This window comes from Meriones unguiculatus (assembly GCF_030254825.1).
Source record: "Meriones unguiculatus strain TT.TT164.6M chromosome 13 unlocalized genomic scaffold, Bangor_MerUng_6.1 Chr13_unordered_Scaffold_34, whole genome shotgun sequence".
In the NCBI taxonomy this organism is placed as follows: domain Eukaryota; kingdom Metazoa; phylum Chordata; class Mammalia; order Rodentia; family Muridae; genus Meriones; species Meriones unguiculatus.
This window is the reverse complement of record NW_026843646.1, coordinates 6,147,578-6,169,189: the sequence shown is the minus strand read 5'-3', so window position 1 is coordinate 6,169,189 and position 21,612 is coordinate 6,147,578. Positions and strand designations below refer to the sequence as shown.

At 37.9% G+C, this 21,612-nt stretch overlaps 1 protein-coding gene across 1 annotated transcript in view; it reads left to right on the top strand.

Moving 5' to 3' along the window:
* The window catches only part of LOC132650866 (zinc finger protein 160-like), a gene marked incomplete at both ends in the record, with an annotated part of 57,823 nt that extends 39,606 nt beyond the window's left edge, over nt 1-18,217 (top strand). The window contains 2 exons of the mRNA XM_060376198.1: nt 14,928-15,400; nt 18,107-18,217. Coding sequence (XP_060232181.1) covers nt 14,928-15,400; nt 18,107-18,217 — 584 coding nt within the window. The remainder of the gene's footprint in view (nt 1-14,927; nt 15,401-18,106) is intronic.
* Nucleotides 18,218-21,612: the final 3,395 nt, after the last annotated feature.

Genomic DNA, 21,612 nt, shown 5'->3' with positions numbered 1-21,612 from the left:
TAGATAATAAAGGGCATTCACTTTGATTTTCTGCCTGCCTATTACAAGCAGCTTTTGAATAAAATCACTGTAAATCCTATGTGCCTACCTCTGCCTCCCAGGTGTTATATAAAAGGCACGTGCCTCCCAAACGCTGGGATTAAGGCTATGAACCACCAACACCCTGTCATTGTAACTCCTGAATTTAGAAAACAACTAATTAATAGAGAATTGCTTGTCTCTGCTAGGATTAAATGCATGGTTTATCACCACGCTGCTCAAATATGTTATATTCACTCCAAATTATACCAACTCAAACAAGTTTATACCTTTGAACTTACTTCAAACATTTTAAACCTCTTAACTGTTTTTAATATGAAACAACAAAAGTATCCTTTTTCATTTAAGAAGAAAACACTAGTCTTTATTAAGTTAGTTTGGACTGAATGACCACACTGTCTGAAGAACAGTTAGTTACCTCTGCTTATTCAGGAGATCTCTACTATTCAAATCTAATCATTATCAATTTTGATTGAATCCACCTTTCTTTTCTTGTGGAAACATTCGGTTTTACCAGTGAAGACACAGTTCAGTAATTTCTCACTGTCTACTCCTTTTTGGTTTGTTTACTTCTTTTTTTTTTAGAGTATTTAGGTGTGCTGTTAAGTTGCTACTAAGAGATATTTCTGTTTATTTTTTCTAAATGTACTTAGTGGTATGAACTGTCTTCTGGTCAACAATTCCATTGTGTACTATGACTTTTGATATGTTGTGTTTTCATTTCATTGACTTCTAGAAAGTCTATAATTTCTTTCTTTATTTCAGTTTGGATCCATTTTTTATTCAATGGAGTGTTGTTCAATTTCTATGAGTTTGTAAGCTGTCTATTGATTTTGTTATTGGTGATGTGATGTTTTAAACCTTTGTGGTCTGATAGGATGCAGGAGGTTATTGCAAGTTTCTTATATCTTTAGAGACTTCCACTGTTCAAGTATATCATCAATTTTGGAGAACAATATATGTGTTGCTGAGAAGAGAGAACAATCTTTTTGCTTAGGTGGATGTTCTGTAAACAACACTTGGGTAGTGTTTTGATGTTAGTTATCTGGACCATTTCTCTGTTCAGTTTGGTCAGGAGGACCTGTCCATTGGTGAGAGTGATATATTGAAGTCTTCCCCTATCAGTTTATGAGGGCCAGGAAGTGATGTAATCTGCAGAAGGGTTTCTTTTATAACTTGGTTGCTCTTATGTTTGGGGCACAGATGTTAAGTATTGAAATGTTATATTGCTGGAGTTTTTTTTTTTTTTAAATATATGTCATGTCCTTTACCATCTTTTGATTAGTTGTTTTTGAAGTCTGTTTTGTTAGATATTAAAATCGCTTTACAAGCTTGATACTCTAATTCATTTATTTGGAATATCTTTTCCTTGAGATAATGTCTTTCTTGATGTGAAGCTGTGTTTGATGTATTTAGAAGAAGGGTGGATTTTGTTTTATCATCCATTTTTGTGAGCCTGTGTCTTTTTATTGCTGAATTTGGGTCAATGGTATTAAGAGATATCAAAAAACAGTGATTGTAAATCCTGGTATTTTGATGGTGGTGGTGGTGGTGGTGGTTTTAGCACCCTGTGTTGGGCTATATTTATAGATACATATTGTTTAAATTTGACCTTATCATGAAACATCTTATTTTCTTCATTTGCTGATTGAAACTTTCTGGGCATGGTTAATAATTTGTCTTGGCTTCTGTAGGTTTTAGAGTCAGAAGCACTCTGTCTAAGCTGTTCAACTTCTAGCATTTTAACTGAGAATACAGGAATACAGGATTAATTCCAATAGATTTGCCTTTTTCTTTTTTGCTTGTTTTTTTTTTGTTTGTTTGTTTGTCTGATTTGTTGGTTAGTTTGGTTTGTTTTTTTTTGTTTTCAGTTGCAGCTTTTCATATTCTTTCTTTGTTCTGCATGTTTTGTATTTTGATTATTCTGTGCTAAGAGGACTTTCTTTTCTGGTCCAGTCTCTTTGGTGTTTTGTATGCTTCTTGTGCCTTCATAGACATCTTCTTCTTTAGGTTAAGAAATTTTTCTTGTATGATTTTGTTGAAAATATCTTCTGGACGTTTGATCTCATCCTTCTTCTTCTAATCTGATTATCAGCATGTTTTGTGTTGTCATAATGTCCCAGAGTTCCTGGATGTTTCCTGAAAGTTTGTATGTAGACCAGGCTAGTTTTGAACTTACAACTCTAACTCCAGTTAAGTGTTGGGCTTAAATCTAGGCCAACATGCCTGGCATCAACATCACCATCATTGAGTGCTGAGCATGGAATATAGAGTTTTAGGTATTTATTTTCTTTTGTTTTGTATGTAAGCATAGGTTAGTGTGTTGATCTTCATCAACATCTTCCATTTGAAATTTGACAGGGAGTATATTTAAATTCTTAGGATGCCATTTACTCATGACACTAACACGATCTGAGCTTTCCGAGTCATCGAATAGTAGGTGTGTGACACTCTTCTTACCTGTTGTATTTGTTTTTTTTTTTTTAATTTTATTTGTTTGTTTTATTCACATTTAATTTATTTTTAATTTAAATTTGTTTTTTTTAATTCTCTGACATGAACTTGAGTCTTTGATCACCTCCTCCTGGGTGGTGCAGCCTTGCAAGGCCACAGAGGAAGATGATGCAGCCATCCTTGATGAGACCTGATAAGCTAGAAGGGAAGGAATTCCTCCACAATTGGGAGACTAGAGAAAGGGCATAGGGGCAGAAGAAGGAGGGTGGGTGGGACTGGGAGGAGATGATGGAGGGGGCTATGGCAAGGATACAAAGTGAACACGTTGTAATAAATAAATTAATTAAATTAAAAAATAATTTCTCCACTTAACATTCCAATTGTAATCTTCTCCCTTGACTCTTCCTTGTCTCACCATCCATTCTTCTTTCCTCCTTATCCCACTTCCTATATCTCAGATACAGGGAACCCTCCTCTCCTACCATCTGATCCCAGCCTATCAAGTCTCACTAGGACTTCCTGCATCCTCTTCCTCTGTGGCGTAGCAATGCCCCCTCCACCAAGGAGAAATGATCAAATAGCAGACAACAGAGTCCATGTCAAAGCCAGCACCTTCTCCCCTTACTATGGATCGAACATGGAGACTGAGATGCCTATCAGCTACATCTGAGCAGAGGTCTGGTTCCTCTTCATGAATGGTCTTTGGTGGGTCCATCAATCTCTGCAAGTCCCAGTGGCCCCAGATTTGTTGTCCTTGTTGGTCTTCTTATGGAGGTCCTGTCAGCTATGGGTCTTTCTATCCCCCAAGACTTTCCTATGACCCCCCTGTGCTCTGCTAAATGTTTGGCTGTGAGTCTTAGCATCTGCTTTGATCCCCTGCTGGGTAGAGACTTTCAGAGGACATGTATGTTAAGCACTCACTCTGTTCCCTCTCTTTAGTCACTTCTGGTGTCGATTCTATTTGCCCTTTTGAATGAGAATTGAGCATCCTTCATAGGGTCCTCCTTTTAATTTAGCTCCTTTAGGTCTGTGGATTGTAGTACATTTATCCTGTATTCTGGCTATTATCCACTTACAAAAGATTATATACCATGCATGTCTTTCTGCTTCAGGGTTACCTCACTTAGGATGATCATTTGTAATTCTATCCACTTGCCTGAAAATTCATGGTTTCCTATTTTAAATACATGAGTAGCATTGCATTATGTAAATATACCACAATTTCTGTCACCATTGTTCAGTTGAGAGACATGTAGGTTGTTTCACAATTCTGGCTATTATGAATATAGATGCTATAAACATAGTTGAACAAATGTCTTTGTTAAATGGTGGAGCATCTTTTTGTTATATGCCCAGGAATGGTATAGCTGGGTCTTGAAGTAATACTATTTCCAATTGTCTGAGAAAGTATCAGATTGATTCCTAAAGTGGTTGTATAAGTTGCACTCCCACCAGCAATGGAGGAGTGTTCCTCTTTCTTCACATTCTAACTAGCACATGCTGTCATTTCAGGTTTTTTTCTTAGCCATGATGGGTTTAAGATGGAATGTCAGTGTAGTTTTGATTTGCATTTCCATGATGACTATGGATATTGAGCATTTATTTAAGTGTTTTCCACTATTTGATATTCCTCTGTAGAGAATTCTCTGTTTAGTTCTGTACCCCAGTTTGAAAGTGCATTATTTGGTTTGTTGGAGTTTAATTTATAGCGCTCTTTATATATTTTGTTTGTTATTTATAGAGCTCTTTAGAGAGCTCTCTGTTGTTTGTAGGGTTGGAGAATGTCTTTCTCAGGCTGTAGGTTGTCATTTTGTTCTATTGACAAAGTTCTTTGCTTCATAGAATCTTTTCATTTCATGAGATCCTATTTATTAATTGTTGATTTTGGAGCCAGTGCTCTTGGTATTCTGTATAATAAGTTATCCTCTATGCCAATGACATCAAGGCTCTTTCCCACTTTTTCTTCTAACAGATTTTGAATATCTGGTTTTATGTTGAAAGTCTTTGATCAACTTGAACTTTAGTTTACTGCAGGGTGATAAATACGGATCTACTTTTATTTTTCCACATGTGGACTTCCAGTTAGACCTGCACCATTTGTTGAAGATGCTGTCCTTTTTCCATTGCATGGTTTTGGATTCTTTGACGAAAATCAAGTGTCCATAGGTGTGTGGGTTTATTTATGGATCTTCACTTCAATTCCATTGATCCACCATTCTGTCTTTATTCCAGTACTGTGCAGTTTTTATTACTATTCATTTATAGTAGAGCTTGAGATGAAGAATGGTGATACCTACTGAAGATCTGCTATTGTACAGGATTGTTTTAGCTATTCTGTCTTTTTTATTTTTCCATATAAAACTGAGAATTGTTTTTCTCGAGTTCCTTAAGGAATTGTTTTGATATTTTGATAGGAATATCATTGAATCTGTATATTGTTTTTGGTACCATGGCAATTTTTGTTATGTTGATCCTACTGATCCATGAGCATGAGAGATATTTCTATCTTCTGGTATCTTTTTCAATTTCTTTCTTCAGAGACTTGAAGTTTTTTTTTTTCATATAGGTTTTTCAATGGCTTGTGAGGATAACATCAAGATATATTATGTTGGATTTTTTTTTCCTGGCTATTGTAAACTGTGTTATTTTCCTAATTCTTTCTCAGTCCATTTGTCTTTTGTATACAAGAGTGCTACTGATTTTTGTTTTTTAGTTAACTTTATATCCAGCTACTTTGCTGAAGTGTTTTTCAACTGTAGGCATTTCCTACAGTAGAATTTTTGGGGTCATTTTTGTATACTGTCATATCTGTGAATAGTGATATTTGACTTTTTCCTTATCAATTTGTGTCCCCTTGATCTCTGTTAGTTGTCTTATTGCCCTAGATAGGACTTTGAGTACTATATTGAAGAGATTTGGAGAGAGTGTGTAGCCTTGTCTTGTCCTTGAGTCCAGTAGAATTGATTTAACCTTCTTTTCATTTAGTTTGATGTTAGCTATAGGATTTCTGTATACTGTCTTTACTATTTTTAGATATGTGCCTTTGTCCCTGGTCTCTCCAGGACTGTAAACAAGAATAACTGTTGTATGTTGTCAAATGCTTTTTCAGCATCTAAGAAACTGGTCCTGTGTTGTTGTGTTTTTTTTTTTCAATGTGTTTATATGGTGGATTACATTGATGGATTCCATAGACTTAACCACCCCTGCATGCCTGGGATGAAGATTACTTGGTTATGGTGGATGATATATTTGATATGTTCTTGGATTTGATTTGCGAGTATTTTATTGAGTATTTTTACATCATTGTTCATAAAAGAGATTGGTCTGAAATTCTCTTTCTTTTTGGGGAGCTTTGAGGATTCATCAAGGTGACTGTGGTCTTACAAAAGGAATTTGTTCATGTTGCATACATTTCTATTTTGTGGAATAATTTGGAGAATATCAGTATTTGCTCTCCTTTGAAGGTCTTGTAGAATTCTGCTCTGAAATGATCTGGCCCTTGGAATTTTTTGGTTGGGAGTATTTTGGTGTCTGCCTCTATTGTCTTAAGCACTATAAGACTATTTAATATCTTTACCTGAATTGATTCAACTTTGGTAAGTGGAATCTAAAGAGAATTGTAGATTTTCAAATTTTGTGTCATATAGGCTTTTGACATAAGAGTTAATGGTTCTTTGGATTTTCTCAGTGTCTGTTAGATCTTTCTTTCAGACTTTGTGGATTTGGATAGTATCTTTCTGCCATTTATTTAGTTTGGCTAAGAGTTTGTCTGTGTTTTTGATTTTCTCAAAGAACTACCTCTTGGTTTCTTTGATCCTTTGAATTATTATCTTTGTTTCTAATTTACTGATTTCAGTCCTGAGTTTGGTTTTTCCTAGTGGTCTACTCCTGCTGGGTGTGCCTGCTTCTTTTTTCCTAGGGCTTTTAGGTGTGCCATTAAGTTGCTTGTATGGGATGTCTCCAATAGCTTACGAAGGCCTTTAGTGCTGTTAACACTCCTCTAAGGACTGCTTTCCTTGTATCCCATATGAAGTTGAGAAATCTTCTATCAAGGTCTGCAAAGTATTCTCTTGGTATTTTGATGGAAATTGCATTGAATCTGTTGATTGCTTTTGGTAAGATGTCCAATTTTACTATGTTAATCCTGCCAAACTATGAACATGGAAGATAGTTCCATCTTCTGAAATCTTCTAATTCTTTCTTCAAAGACTTGAAATTTTTTTTCATGCAAGTCTTTGACTTGCTTGGTTATGGTCACACCAAGATATTTTATGTCCTTTGGGGCTATTGTGAAGGGGGTTGGTTCCCTAAATTCTTTCTCAGCTCTTTTGTCTTTTGTATACAGGAGGGCTACTGATTTTTCTGAGTTAATTTTGTATCCAGCCCCTTTGCCAAAGGTGTTTATCACCTGTAGGAGTTCTCTAGTAGAATTTTTGGAGTTACTCGAGTATACTATCATATCATCTGCAAATAGTGGTAATTTGACTTCTTCCTTTCCAATTTGTATCCCCTTGATCTCTTTCAACTGTCTAAGTGCTCTAGCAAGGACTTCCAGAACTATGTTGAAGAGATATGGAGAGAGTGGGCAGCCTTGTCTTGTCCCTGATTTCAGTGGGATTGATTTAAGTTTCTCTCCATTTAGCTTGATATTGGCTATAGGCTTGCTGTATATTGCCTTTACTATGTTTAGTTATGTGCCTTGTATCCCTGATCTCTCCAAGACTTTAAACATGAATGGATGCTGGATTTTTTCAAATGCTTTTTCAGCATCTAAGGAGATTATCATGTTTTTTCTTTCAATTTTTTCAATGTAGATTACATTGATGGATTTTTGTATATTGAACCACCCCAGCATACCTGGCATGAAGCCTATATGGTCATAGTGGATGATATATTTGATGTGTTCTTGTATTGGGTTTCCAAAGTATTTTGTTGAGTATTTTTGCATCAATGTTTATAAGGGAGATTGGCCTGAAATTATCTTTCATGGTTGTGTATTTGTGAGGTTTAGGTTACAAGGTGACTGTGGCTTCAGTGAATGAGTTTGGTAGTGTTCCTTTTGTTTCTATTTTGTGGAATATATTGAAGAGAGCTGGAGTTACCTCTTATTTGAAGGTCTGGTAGAATTCTTCACTGAAACCATCTGGCCCTGAGCTTTTTGTGGATTGGAAACATTTGATGAATGTTTCTATTTCCTTAGTGGATACAGAAATATTTTATTGATTTACCTGGTCTTGATTCAGCCTTGGTAAGTTGAGTCAACCAAGAAAATTGTCCATTTCATTTAGATTTTCAAATTGTGTGGCATAAAGACTTTTGAAGTAAATCCTAACGATTGTTTGGATTTCCTCAGTGTCTTTGGTTTTGTCCCTGTTTTCATTTCTGATTTTGTTAATTTGGATAGTGTCTCTCTGCCTTTTCATTAGTTTGGCTAAGGGTTTGTCTATCTTCTTGATTTTCTCAAAGAACCAGCTCTTGGTTATATTGATTCTTTGAAATGTTTTATTTGTTTCTAATTTACTGATTTCACTCCTGAGTTTGATTATTTCCAGGTGTCTATTCCTTTTTGCTGTGTCTGCTTCTTTTTTTCTAGGGCTTTTAGGTTGATTATTAAGTTAATTAATAATTATTAATCATTAAGTTGATTATATGAGATGTTACAAATTTCTTCTTGAAGACAGTTCGTGCTAAGAACTTTCCTCTTAGTACTGTTTTCATCATGTCCCATATGTTTGTGTCTTCATTTTCATTGAATTCTAGAAAGATTAATTTCTTTCTTTATTTCTTCCCTTACCCAGCTGTCGTTTAGTAGTGAGTTGTTCAGTTTCCATGTGTGTGTAGGCTTTTTACTATTTCTGTTGTTGTTGAGGTCCAGCTTTAGTCCATGGTAATTAGATAGGATACAAGGGATTATTTCAATCTTTTTGTATCTGTTGAGGCTCACTTTGTGACCAACGATATGGTCTATTTTGGAGAAGGTTCCATGAGGTGCTGAGCAGTAAATTCTTTTGTGTTTGGGTGTAAGGTTCTGTAGATGTCTGTTAGGTCCATTTGATTCATGACCTCTGTTAGAGATATATATATTTTTTTAATTTCTGTTTTGTTGACCTATACTTTGTTGAGAGTAGGGTGTTGAAGCCTCCACTAATAATGTATGGGGATCTGTGTGTGGTTTAGGTTTTATTAATGTTTCTTTTACAATCGTGGGTACCTTTGTATTTGAGGCATAGATGTTCAGAACTGTGATTTCTTCTTGGCAGAATTTTCCTTTGATGAGTATGAAATGACCTTCCTCATGTCTTTTGATTAATTTTGGTTGAAAATATATTTTATTTGATATTAGAATGGCTACTCCTGCTTGTTTCTTAGGTCCATTTTCTTGGACCCTTCCAGCTCTTTACTCTTATGTAATGTCTACGTTTGTGACTTAATATGTGTTTCGTTTCTCGTATCCAACAGATTGTTGGGTCTTGTTTACGTATCCATTCTGTTAGTCTGTGTCTTTATTGGAGAGTTAAGTGACTTGATGTTGAGGGAAATTAACCTGCAGTGGCTGTTAGTTCCTTTTATTTTGATATTGGTTGTGATACTGTGTTTGTGTGCTTGGTTACTTTTAGTTTTCCTGTAATGACATTATTTATTCCCTGTCTTTTCCTGAATGTAGTTAGCTTTCCTGGGTGATAGTTTTCTTTCTAGGAGCTTCTGTACCTATGGATTTGTGGGTAGGTATTGTTTAAATTTGTTTTTGTTATTAAATATATTGTTTGCTCCATTATAATGACTGAGACTTTTTCTGGGTATAGTAGCCTGGGCGGACATCTATGTTCTCTTAGGTTCTGCATGATAACTGGTCAGACACTTCTGGCGTTCATAGTCTCTGTTGAGAAGTCAGGTGTGATTCTGATAGGTTTGCCATTATGTGTTACTAGGCCTTTTTCCCTTGAAGCTTTTAGTAGTTTTTCTTTGTTCTGTATACTTACTGTTTATTATGTGGTGGGAGGATTTTCTTTTATGGTCTAATTTATTGGGTGTTCTGTAGGTCTCTTGTATTCTTACAGGCCTCTATTTTAAGTTGGGGAAATTTTCTTCTATGATTTTGCTGAAAATATTTTCTGGGTCTTGGAGGAGGGAATCTTCTTTTTCCTCTATTCTTATTTTTCTTAGGTTTTGTCTTTTCATGTTGTCTTGGATTTCTTGGATGGTCTCTGTCAAAATTTTTTTTAGATTTAACATTTTCTTTGATGGATAGATTGATTTCTTCCATTGTGTCTTTCACACCTGAGATTCTTTCTTCCATCTCTCAGAGTATATTGGATATGTTTACCTCTGTAGTTCCTGTTTTCTTTCCTAACTTCTTTCTCTCCACAATTTCCTCCATTTGTGTTTTCTTTAATTTTTCCAATTCTATCATCATATCTTGAGCCTTTTTATTGATTTCCTTCACCTTGCTGACTGTATTCTCCTTCAATTCCTTCAGCTGTTTGAACAATCATCTGTTTCTTTAACTTCTTTCAGTGATTTAAATGTTTCCTCTCTAAAGGACACAATTGTTTGCCTGCAACTTCCTGTATTTCTTTTTGGATGTCCATAATCTGTTTGACTTTATCTTCTTCCATTTCTTTGCAGATGGAAATAATATGTTTGACTTTATCTTCCTCTAGATCTTTACGCAGTGTATTTGTTTCCTCTATTTTCCTGTTCATAAGCACAGATGTAAGGTCATCTTCTTGAATTTCATTTACACTGGGGTATCCAGGGCTGCTTGCTCCTGGATAACTGGGTTCTGGAGATGCCACATTGCTCTGTCTTTTGTTGGTTGAGCCTTTATACTGGCCTCTACCCATTTGGCTATCTTAGGTATTGGGTGTTTGTTTCTGTTACTTCCTGGAATCCTGTTGTGGGTCAAATCCCCTTGGCAGGAAGATGATTTTTCCCAAAGGAGACCTCCTCAGCTTTTTGGGTATGGTCACTGAATGTCAGGTGATTTTCAGGAATTGCCACAGCTCACCACAGGCATGCAGACCTGAATAGTAATTGTGGCCTTTGTTAGTAAAGGGGACTATCCTCTCATCCAGAGAAGTCCTGGAGACAGCTGCCCTGCTGCTGGGTTTCTTGCTGTAAATTTAGTGAGCTGCTGCTGTAACCTGGTTGCCTTGTGGTTTAGTCAGTTTAGTTAGGGAAAACTGGTTGTCCTTTGGAGCTGTATCTGGGGGTTAATCTTGGGGAACCCAGGCTTCTGTAGGTCTGAGTTTGGAGCTCTGTGCCCCAGTACCCAAGTGGTAATCAGTGGCAGGTGAGCACCACTCTCATGTGTACAGCAGGAAGCTAGAGTCTGGAGCCTGTGGATAACCAGAAATTCTGGAGCTAGAAAAGTTTCTGGCCCTGAGGTAGGGCCAGATATTTTCCCCCAACTTTGGGTTTTCTCCCTACAGGAAGACCCAGTCTATACTGTTCGGGGGGCGTGTAGAGTGTGTAGGCACTCGCTTGTGTGTTGTTGCTCCAAGCTGGTGACTGGCAGGAACCTGAGAACTTTTCCTGAGAACATTCCTGTTTGTGGTGGTGGTAGTGGTGGTGGGGGTCATCTGAGTGCTCTAAGCTGGGACCTGCTGTTTCCCTCTTTGTGGGATTTTCTTCCAACAGAGAAACCCAGACTCTAGTGCCCTGGGGCACACAGTTCTGTCTGTGACAGAGAGTCAGGTGTGCAGAGCTGGCAGCTGGAACCCCACTCAGGTCTGGCTGCTGTACACCCACAAGTCTACAGGACCTTTTCCAGGGATAGACTGGGTGACCTGAGGTCAGCCCCACTTGCTTCCTTCCCTGTGGGGTTTTCTCAAGACTGGGGATCCCAGTCTCTGGTGCCCTGGAGTGCACAGTTCAGCCGGGAAAGGTGATCAGGACATGCCTCTTGGGTCTATTTGCTTGAAAACCTTACTCCTGCCTAAACAGCCCAGGAAATTTTCCAGGGATTAGCTGGGAGCTCTGAGGTTGAACCCATTTTTTTTTCTCATCATTGGGTTTCTTATCACCTGGTAAACACAGTCAATGGTGTTTGGGGGCCAACATTTCCAACTATTTGTCACTGTGCAGTCTCTGCTACCCTGCTGATTAGTCACAGTATGCAATCAGCTCTGCAATCTGGGATCTGTTTTTAATTTTTACTGAATATGAGTATTTTGATTGCATGCATGAATATGAACCTCTTGTGTGCCTGATTATCACAGTAGTCCAAAGATGTGTTCAGAACTCATGAACTTATAGCAATTGATAGTAGTGGGTCCCAGTTAAACACTGACAATTGAGACCAATTACTTGCAAGAGCAGCAAGAGCTCCTCACTGCTGAGCCATCCCTCCTGCCTTATGTTGCTTACTTATGATCATTATTTACATTGCTAATATTTTCATCTTTCTATTTTTAGCTGTTTAAGCATGCATTCCCTTATAGCAAGATCTTATTAAAGTTGCAGTTTGAGCTAGGGCAGTGCAGATTTCTGGAAAATGAATACAACTGGAGTGAATGTATAATTCCTTGTAGAAGCTTCAGTAAAGACTTCTCAGTTATTTCAATCTTTTGTGTTTGTTTGATTGACTTTTAGGGGAAGCTCTGTCTTACTATATAGGTCTCGCTGTCCTGGAACTCTTTGCATAGATCATGCTGGCATCCAATTCAATAAGATACACCTGCCTCTACCTCCTGAGTGATGTAATTTAAGGCATGACAGAATACAGCCAGCTTGTCCATCATTTTTTGTCATTAGTAACTGTTCATAAATTTCTCTGATGTGTACTTAGTACTGTCCATCTCTTAATTTCTCTCTGTATGTCTCTGTCTCTCTCTTTCTATTTCACTCTCTTTTCTGATTGTCTTTGTCCACACTAATTGGCATGTCTACTCCAAAGCTATATCCTATTCAAAAAGTTCAGATATGACACAGTTAAACCTCATTATTGAGTTTTCTTCTAAAGTGACTTAGTGATAACATTAACACTTATTTTTTAATAGAAAAGTTTTAGTCTTTATTTTAAACTATAGACTATACATGATTTAGAAAGGAAAGTGTACAAAACAATGATCAAAGAATAATTGTGTGTTGTATGCCTTTTCTTTTGTTTGGTTAATCAGAAATATGATGTTATCAGCTATGATTATTGTTGATTGCCACTCACATTATTTTTATCCATCTATTCACTGTAGTCCACTTTCCCTTCCACAAATATATGAGCCCCCCTTTTCATATACTGATATGCCACATCTCTAAGCCCTGGTGAAAACATGATATTTAGTACCATGTTGTCTTTTGACTGACACCACCCGTCTTTTCACTGTTCCCTGATATCCACATCTCATTTGTTGCTAGATAAAATACGATGACTGTGTTTTTTCCTTCCATCTGTCTCATGACAGGGTTCTGACCTACTTGCTCAAGTAACTGAAGATGATTCATAGATCACTCAAGAACCCAACTAATGTCTAATTCATATTCATGCCTTACAAACTAATGAAACTCCTTTAACACAGGTTTCCAAAGCACGCCTTTGGTTTTCCTTATGATCTAACCTTTAGGCTTTTTCTTCTCCCCTCCTTCACATGATGCACAGAACCCAACTATCTAACACTGGCACTTCTGTGGCAGAAAATAAATGGAAGCAGCACTAGAATTATATGATTCTATTGCCAATGAAGTATAAATTTATATTATTGCCACTCTTTCTGTTGTACAAATGCATGGCATATTTTAGAATTCAGTGACCTTCAATGATGTGCATGTGAAATTCAGCCAAGAAGAATGGGCTTTGCTGGAACCATCACAGAAACAACTCTACAAAGATGTGATGCTAGAGACCTGTAAAAACCTCACTGCTATAGGTAAGACAGCAAATTTTCTTTCACTTTTAAAATAAGGAGACAAGTCTTACTTTGTTATTGATCCTTTTCTATAATTCCAATTGAGAATGAGGAAGAATGAGGTGAATAAATCAGGCATAGTTCTAAGGGTCATAGAAGATAGTGATTTAAGTTTTGCTTTAATAATAACATGATATTTCCAGTAATATATATTTTCTAGTACTCTATTTTAGGCTACAATTGGGAAGACCATACCATTGAAGAACATTTTCAAAGCTCTACATGTAATAAAAGGTAACTTTATGTGCACACTCATACAGATATAAATCTTAAGAAATTTTAATGTGTCCTGAAAGTTTGGTTTTTGTTTCTTTGTTGGCTGCTTTTTATTTTCTGTTATTGAAATAGTTTTTTTCTGTGTAGCTGTGGCTTAACTTAGACTTGCTTGTTAGACCAGTGTGCTCTCAAAATCACACAGATCTGCCTGCTTCTGTCTCCACAAATGCTGGGATTAAAGGAATGTACCAGCATAGCTGTGTCCTGGAGGTTTTAAAGAAAAGCAACAGTGCAAAAAAAGCACTGCTTTTAAGTGTACTGATGTTCATTAAAATCTCACAATTCCATGTACCTCAATGTCAGGTATCTGATTTGTGTTTGCAAGGCACTCCCCTAAGATAGAAGAAAATAATATAATGTTGTAACAGAAAATGCCCTTTACATCATATAGACATTACAGCTACTGAGTTGAATTACCAATCTGTTTAGTCTCATTCTATCTAGTCAGATATTGTAAGAGGTATACCCATTGAATAGGTGATCAGTATGTGTCCAAAACCTTCCGGTAAGCAAATATTTCATAGTACAACTAGTGTTACTCATATTCATGCAGTAACATTGTAAAGTTTAGTGAGAGGAGCAGCTTATGAGAGTCAAGAATATTGTTGTGGAGAAACTTTAATCCATATATGACATGTCTATGATGAACAAAAACAAACTGTGTTAATTCAATGTGGGAATCTTTTATTATTCTTGTAATTTAAATAGGTATATCATATGTCACAATGTTTCTAAGACACATGAGTATAGAGATATTGAAAGAAGCAGTGTACCTGTCTTTCTCCAAGAACAGTTGATTTTGTAGAAGTCCCCAATTTGAGCAGATTTGCTGAATGTGATAAATGGTTACTGTTAATTGGTTTTGCAACTTCACTGAGAATTCATCAGCAAAGTCATACTGCTGAAAATACCTATGAATACTAGGAATTTGGAACTTCTTCTGCTTGTCCTGGCTCACTTTGTAAATGAAGTGTCATTCATACAGTACAAAAATTTGTGAAAAGGCCTGCTGTGGTAAAACTCTGAATTCTTACAATACTCTTCATATATATGAGAAAACCTGTTATAAAAAAATGATGCCGTAATAGTGAATCACATAACAAATGATCTTACCATCACAGGGATCTTCAAAAATACCCATAATGAAGGGAAAAACCATGAAAGTAAATAAAGTGATAAAACTTTAAAATTTTATTCTTCTTTGCCAGTACACTGAATTACAAAACTCATATAGATAAATATATTTATAAGTGTAATGCAATGACTGTGGTAAATCTTTCACATGTTCCAATTATCTTTGCAGGCATGAAAGCAGTCATACTGGAGAGAAACCTTCTAAATGCACTCTCTGTGGTAAAGCCTTCCCCTATACCACTGATCTCATACAGCATAAAAGAACACACACAGGAGAGAAGCCTTACAAATGTAATCAATGTGGTAAAGCCTTTGCAAAAAACAGGCATCTCATAAACCATAGAAGAACACACACTGGAGAGAAACCTTATGAATGTAACCAGTGTGGTAAAACCTTTGCACAAAACAGTACTCTCTTAAGCCATAAAAGAACACACACTGGAGAGAAACCTTATGAATGTAACCAGTGTGGTAAAGCCTTTGCAAAGAAGAATAATCTCCTAAGGCATAAAAGAAAACACACTGGAGAGAAACCTTATGAATGTAACCAGTGTGGTAAAGCCTTTGCACAAAACAGTCATCTCATACGGCATAAAAGAACACACACTCTGGAAATCAATCTGGCGCTTTCTCAGACAACTAGGAATAGCGCTTCCTCAAGATCCAGCCATACCACTCCTGGGCATATATCCAAAAGAGGCTCAAGTACACAAAAAGGACATTTGCTCAACCATGTTTGTAGCAGCTTTATTTGTAATAGCCAGAAGCTGGAAACAACCCAGATGCCCCTCAACTGAAGAATGGATGCAGAAATTGTGGTACATCTACACAATGGAATATTACTCAGCAATGAAAAATAAGGAAATCATGAAATTTGCAGGTAAATGGTGGGATCTGGAAAGGATCATCCTGAGTGAGTTGTCTCAGAAGCAAAAAGACACACATGGTATATACTCACTCATATAGACATACAACATAGGACAAACCCACTAAAACCTGTGCATCTAAAGAAACTAAGCAAGAGAGAGGACCCTAACTAAAACGTCCAAACCCCATCCAGAAAGGCAAAGAGGATGGACATCAGAAGAAGAAGAAAACAGGAAACAACCTAGGAACCTACCACAGAGGGCCTCTGAAAGCCTCTGCCCTTCAGACTATCAAAGCAGATGCTGAGCCTGGTGGGCAACTGTTGGGCAGAGTGAACGGAATTTTAGGTAAGAACTGGGAAATAGTAAGAGCTGGAGAGGACAGGGTCTCCACAAGGAGAGCAACAGAACAAGAAAATTTGAACATAGGGAACTTCCCAGAGACTCATACTCCAACCAAGGACTATTCATGGAGATAAACTAGAACCCCTGCACAGATGTAGCCCAGGGCAGTTCAGAGTCCAATTGGGTTACATAGTAATGTGAAGAGGGACTGCCTCTGACATAATCTGATTGGCCTGCTCTTTGATCACTTCCCTCTGGGGGGGAGCAGCCTTACCAGGCCATAGTAGAGGACAATGCAGCCACTTTTGATGTGAACTGACAGACTAAGATCAGAAAGGAGAGGAGAACCTCCCCTATTAGTGGACTTGGGGAGTGGCATGCAAGCAGAGGGAGGAGGGAGGGTGGGATTGGGATGGGAGGAGGGAGGGGCTTATGGGGGGATGCAGAATGAATAAAGTGTAATTCATGAAAAATTTAAGAAAAAAGGGAAAAAAGTAATTTAAGAACCTTAAATGACTTTCAAAATTGGAGGAAAACATGGAGTTAGTCAATTGGCATGGAGCACGTCTCGCCCCTGGGGGCAATGGTCTCCTGAACCTACTCAGACCTCGGACACCACCACTGCTAGTTCTAGAACTGACGCAGGATGTTCCAACGAGGGGTTAAGGCTTCTCATAATATTTCCTATAAGCCCACACCTGTTTGTCTATATCCCCCATTTTTATTCATTATTAGCCAGATAGAGCCAAGTAATTGTGGTAATGATACTTGCTTTTTTGCCCAATGCTGGAATGCTAGTAAAGTTAGGTATGCCCTGGTTACTCGCATGCATCACTGGGTGCCTATGCCCATTGATGCCCCTCACGCTATGACTCTCTTCAGACAGAAAAGGGATCTTGGAACTACAGCCACCATTGTTACTACCATCTCATTGACGGCTGTTGGAGCTACCACCAGGGCATTAGCCATGAGTCATACTGGGCAGACTGCTCAAACCCTGAATAATCATTTAGCCAATGTAGCTCATGCCTTAGTTGTACATAAAGGAATTAATGCTCAACTAAAAGGAAGCTTGATGGTGTTCAATCAGAGGATTGACCTCTTGCAGGAGCAAATTGATACCCTATGGCAAATCGCTCAACCTGGCTGTCAATGAAAGTATGCTGGACTTTGTGTCACTAGCATACAACATGAGAATTTTTCCTGTGCTGCAAATCTGTCTAAACAATTGTCGAGCTATATTTTAGGTAATTGGACTGGAGAATTCGATACTACGATGGAGCAGCTGAGAGTGGCCATTGTCACAGTAAATTCTACCGGAGTGGACGCAGGACTAGCCAGAGGATTATCAACATGGATTGCTGCAGCCATGAATCATCTGAAGGAATGGGCAGGCATGGGAGAGTTAGCAGGCCTTCTGGTGTTGGTCTCCTTGGTTTGCCTGTGGTATATATGCAAGATTAGAGTCTCACAACAGTGTGATGCAGCCATGATCATTCAGGCCTTTACAGCCATTGAAGCAGGACATTCTCCCCAAGCATGGTTGGATACCATAAAAAGCTAAAATGATACGCTCAGGATGCGAGGCTAAGCACTGCACTCAGGGTCAGCCGCTTTGGACCCAGAGAAGAGCATGTCTGATTGCATGCGGGTTGATGCCCCAGGTCCCGCCTCTGAGAAAAAGGTATCGGACGGGTCTGATGCTCTTTGGGTGGATGACACCTAAATGAACATCTGTACAAAGTCCCAATTTATTTCTAATATCAGAGATCAGACCTCTACTCTTGCCTGATGCGTCTAAAACAAAAAGGGGGAACTGTAGAGAGCTGCGGAATGCTATGCCTTAAAGATGGAGCTGGTTTCTGCCTTCCACCTTCCCGATGGTGAGTGCTCTCTGTCACGAACAACTCCACATTTGGCTAAGGCCGAGGATCTGGCTTGCTTCCATATATGTGGACCTATCTGCATTGCCCCCGTGGCACGCCTGGGTTGGCTACCCAGAGGCTATTTAAGCTGTGGGCTGGCTTTCCCCGGGGTCCGAGGATTGTTCAATGTTCCTGAATAAACTGCATTGAAAAAAAAAAAAAAAAAAGAACACACACTGGAGAGAAACCTTATGAATGTAACCAGTGTGGTAAAGCCTTTGCAGAAAACAGTACTCTCATACGGCATAAAAGAACACATACTGGAAAGAAACCTTATAAATATACTCAACATGATAAAGCCCTTGCACAACAGAGTAGTCTCGAAAACATGAAAAAAACACACACTGGAGAGAAGCCTTCTGAGGTTAATTAGTGTGATAAAGCCTTTGCATGTAACAGTAATCTCCTAAGACAACAACACATTCTGCAGGGAAACCACATGAATATAAGTATGTGGCAAAGCCTTTGTACATAACATCTCCTAATACATAAAAGAACACATACTGGAAAGAAGCTGTCTGACTGTAACCAATGTAAAAAAACTTTTGGACTTCAGAATCATCTTCACACTCAGGAAAGAAATCCTAATGGATAGAAAGCCTGTGAGTGCTTTTAAACATGGTGAAACCATTCCACATTATAATCTTCATCATCTTGAAAGGATTCATACTGGCAAGAAAACTTATGAATGTGTTAAAATGGTGAGGCCTTACACAAATCTAGAGTCATCGTCATCATAAAAGTATCCTTACTGGAGAGGGATTCTGTGAGTATAAGCAATGTGGAAAGGTCTTTGTGTTCTTTGGTCCACTGAGATCCAACAGAACTGAAAAACTAGCTCAATGGAAATGACCTCACTTTTCTGAAGGGGAAAGGGAATAGGGGCAATAGGAATGGAGGGTAGTACAGGGGGGAGAGAAGGGTGGGGGACTACAATTGGAATTTAAAGTAAATAAACTTATTTTTAAAAAGAATACAATGAATGATGAATATCAATTACATGCAACAGTATTATATAATAAGTTGTTTACAGAAGACTTATTGATAATCCTGATTCTCAACATTTACTATTTTCAGTTGCCTCACTTTACACAAGAAACTTTGAGTCCAGTGGATGAATATGTAGGGAATGGTGAAGTAACACCAGCCAGGAAGTTCTCTGATAGTAACACAATAGTGGTAGCCTGTAGAAGTTTCTTTGTGTACACATACCTATTGTTCCAGGGGTTCTATTGAAAAACATCACAACCCACACTGAATTTTGAGATATGAGGGAGGAGGCTTTCTTTTCCATGTATGACTCTGTTTCTGGATTAGATTTAGACAATGACACCACCAATCAAATTTTATAGATGGCCTTTGGCACAGATCGCTGATAACTCTCCCCTTCCTTCAAATATAGGATAATTTGGTTCTGTGTCCTTGTTCTTATTCATATAATAGGAGTGTGCTGTTTAATGCAAATCAGGCATCCTTGAATTGCCTCGCATTAAACAATTATCTACACCTATGCTTGGAGCATCCCAGGCACTCCCCAAGGGATATAAGCCTCTGTTTTTTGTTTTCTGGAATTAAAGTTGAACTTACTTTCTGAGGTGGTTCCCAGAGTGGCTGACCACTGTTATGCTTGCGGGCTTTCCAAGCTTTATACTACTCATCTTCTTCCCCTCATGCCTTCCTGGGCTGGTGGGAAACAGCCCTACAGGCAGCAAGAGAACCACATTCTTTGAAATGCCTGTGATAAAATGTTTCAGACTTCATAGCATTTCAAATTTCACATGTTTCTGGATGTGAGATGGTCAATCAAACAGTGTCTTGGAGTGGGACTCTTTAAAATGAGTTATACTTAGTGTTTAGTTCACTGTAAGGTTGTAGGTAAGCTTCATAGTATGAAATCTTCTAAGGTGAGTACAGTGGCCTATGGAAAATAAATAAGCGCAGAAATTTTATCTTTGTCTTTAATAGCTTAGTAGTGTTCTGATAATGTATTGGTGGATGGCAGAGGAAAGGAACTCCTTTTTGGGTGGACTAGGGAAAGGGGATGGGGGAAGATGGAGGGAGGGTCGGACAAGTAGGAGTTGACAGAGTGACCTTCAATCAGCATATATAATGAATAAATTGTGAAAAATAAAAACAATTAATAAAATAAAAAATAGTAAGAAAAACAAAACAAAAGAGCAAAAATTTGAGTCCAGTTTGGGTAACCACCCTCCTTCAAAGAAAAGAAAGAAGATATATACAAAGAAAAGAAAAACAGAATCTTTGTCTTTGCCACCTTTCTTCCCTGTGGGCTCACTTGGTAATCATTATCCAATGGAGAACATGCTTCTCTCTCTGAAGATTATGTTACCATAGAAGTAGGATTTGAACCTGCAACTAATGCCAGAGTTTCATAGTTAACATCTCAAGTCAAAACTACCTGCCATTTTCTCCCAGCAATCCTTCAGTCTATCCATGTTATCTGGTCCTCCAGGTTAGCACAGCCCATGAAATACCCTGAATTCTCCTTCCTAGGGCCTGAGCTAACCTCACTCCCCCCTCACTCATCCATAGGCAAACTATTTTGGCTACCTGTTCCTGTCAAGAGCCATGCAGGAGCAACAGTAAAACAGCTGTAGAACTCATAGAATGTGGCTCCCTGTGAGCATAGGCATGATGAGTTTGTCTTGGAGAAGCATAATCCCAAGAACTGATTTTCCTGAGGACTTTGTGCTCTCATGTAGTATATCTCTGCTTGTTGCCCTTATGATGCCCATATACCTCATAACATGAGTTGTATGAAAACTCTAAGGAGGCTTCTAGCCCATCACTGGGCAATATCACTGGCATTTAAAATTAACAATGCTTGATCTCCTTTCACATGTTTACTGGAGCAGATTAATGAATTAACTAGTGCCCTTGAAAGGAGCCATAGATGTAGATGGTTAGCAATGACCATTATACTTAGAAAGAATTTGGAAAAATAGATTGTTTAACAAGGTCAGGGAAGATGTTTTTGCTAATGGCTCTGATGTAAAAAATCTTAGAGAACAATTTAAAGTTAAGAAAAGTACACTATTAATAGTAAAGCCATGGATGTTTTAAGGTTGATGAGGTGAAACAATAGCCCAAGGAAGCATTAGACCTTCAAACTGGGTCTAAAACTGAGACAGCATTTGATTCCCCTATATTTGTTTTTCCCCTTAGCTTCTTGATATGATTTAATAAAAATGATTAATGAGTAGATGCACACCCCTTTAAGATTTAAAGTACAGGTGCCAGTACCATGCCATTTTTTATTACTGTTGCGCTATAGTACTACTTGAGATCTCGGATGAAGAAACCCCCAGAAAATCTTTTACTTTACAGGCATTCTTTTAAAATCAATTCTGTTTTTTTGTTTTGTTTTGTTTTGTTTTTTATATGAAATTGAGAATTGTTCTTTCAAGGTCTGTAATGAGTTGTGCTGGTATTTTGATTGGAATTGCATTGAGTCTTTAGATTTCTTTTGGTAGAGTGGCCATTTTTACTATGTTAATCCTCCAATTCTGTAGTATGGGCAATCTTCTGATATCTTCTTTGAAGTTCTTTTTTTTTTCATACAAGTTGTTCACTTGCTTGATTAGAGTCACACCAAGGTACTTTATGTTATTTGTGGCTTTTGTGAAAGGGTTTTGTTTCCCTAATTTC